The sequence below is a fragment of the Suricata suricatta genome, chromosome 6 (genome assembly GCF_006229205.1).
Source record: "Suricata suricatta isolate VVHF042 chromosome 6, meerkat_22Aug2017_6uvM2_HiC, whole genome shotgun sequence".
In the NCBI taxonomy this organism is placed as follows: Eukaryota; Metazoa; Chordata; class Mammalia; order Carnivora; family Herpestidae; genus Suricata; species Suricata suricatta.
The window spans coordinates 45,116,116-45,117,473 of NC_043705.1; the positions used below are offsets into that span (position 1 = coordinate 45,116,116).

Genomic DNA, 1,358 nt, shown 5'->3' on the forward strand with positions numbered 1-1,358 from the left:
AAGTTTAAATTTAGAAAATGCTCTCATGTGAAAAAAAAGTAAAAATTTGTGAGGCTCAAATGCAATCAGGTTTTAGATGGGATAGATGAGAAATTAGGAGACCAAAACGATCAAATAACGTACCCAAGAAAGTGACAAAACAAGGCTCATCTCCTGACTCCATATTCTATACTCTGCTGATTTTACTGTCCCTGCCCTAAAGACCCTTAACTAAGAGAGACTTCTTGTAGTTATCACTGGGGGGGGGGGGGGGGAACACCCGTCAGGAACACAGCCTCCCACTCAATGGAATCCAGATACACTCTGTTCATGGTGCCGCTGTTCATAACGGAGCCTCCTTTCTGAGCACCTGTCGGAATGTCTTCTAGGTTTCCACAGACGTGCAGCTCCGGTGACGAGGCGGCAGTTCCCACACGGTGCCCACAGAATGGATTACCTGCACTTTGAGGATGACAGCCGTGGATGGTGGTTCGACATGGATATGGTGATCATCTATATTTATTCGGTGAACTGGGTCATTGGATTCATTGTTTTCTGCTTTCTTTGCTATTTTTTCTTTCCGTTTTAGGAATTTGCATACGTTACTGCAGTTAATCACAAATGATGTAGGTAACAAACATTTTTAAAATGTGAAGTTTTTATAATGTTGCATTATATAAATTGTTGGTGTTTATAGAAAGTCTGAGAATAATGTACTTATTTATTAATGTTTTTCATGTAACAAACTAAAGTTTATTCAGGAGCTTGTCTGTCTAACACTTAGCAGTGATGCACTTTTGATTTCATAGTCCCGCTTGGTTTAGGATTTATGGACTCTGATTTTACAATACCACTTTTATACTTAATAGTAAAGACTGAGATTATCCCTCCATGTAAAAATACAACATGAAATTATAACCCGGGTAGGTAGTATCTTTATTGATAAAATATTTAGTCCATCACCACTTATTCTTAGGCACATTATGTGCATTAAAGATAAGTTCTGTTTCCTGGGAACTGATCTAGCAGGGTATACTGAGTTTCGGTTCCCAGTGATCTCTACTTCTTTCCTATTCTGTTATCAGGAAAGGTGGCTCTTCTTTTACAATAGACCTAATAATAGCTAGCATTAGTGCAACATTTTTATTATAACAACAGAATAGTAAATGCAAAAAGTCTGAGACTGATCCCCACCAATAGAAAGAGAAATATATTAACTTTCTGAATTGCAGGATTACTCACTTGAGGAAATAAAAAATTTACCAATTCTCAGTAGTCTAAAAGAGCAGTGCATGTCCAAAATGTATCCAATTTAGTGATTTAACATAGAGATTGTCAAATATACTGTAAGTGTGCAATAAAGAGTGGCTTTTAAATTT

General features: G+C 37.0%; 1 protein-coding gene across 2 annotated transcripts in view; it reads left to right on the plus strand.

The window, feature by feature from the left end:
• The window catches only part of RNF180 (ring finger protein 180), a 216,940-nt gene that overhangs the window by 169,134 nt on the left and 46,448 nt on the right, over nt 1-1,358 (plus strand). Inside the window, exon 6 of one of the 2 annotated variants that reach the window (XM_029942311.1) lies at nt 369-484. In XM_029942311.1, the coding sequence (XP_029798171.1) occupies nt 369-484 (116 nt within the window). Of the gene's footprint in view, nt 1-368 lie in introns of both variants that reach the window. The other variant, XM_029942310.1, reaches the window with a different exon arrangement.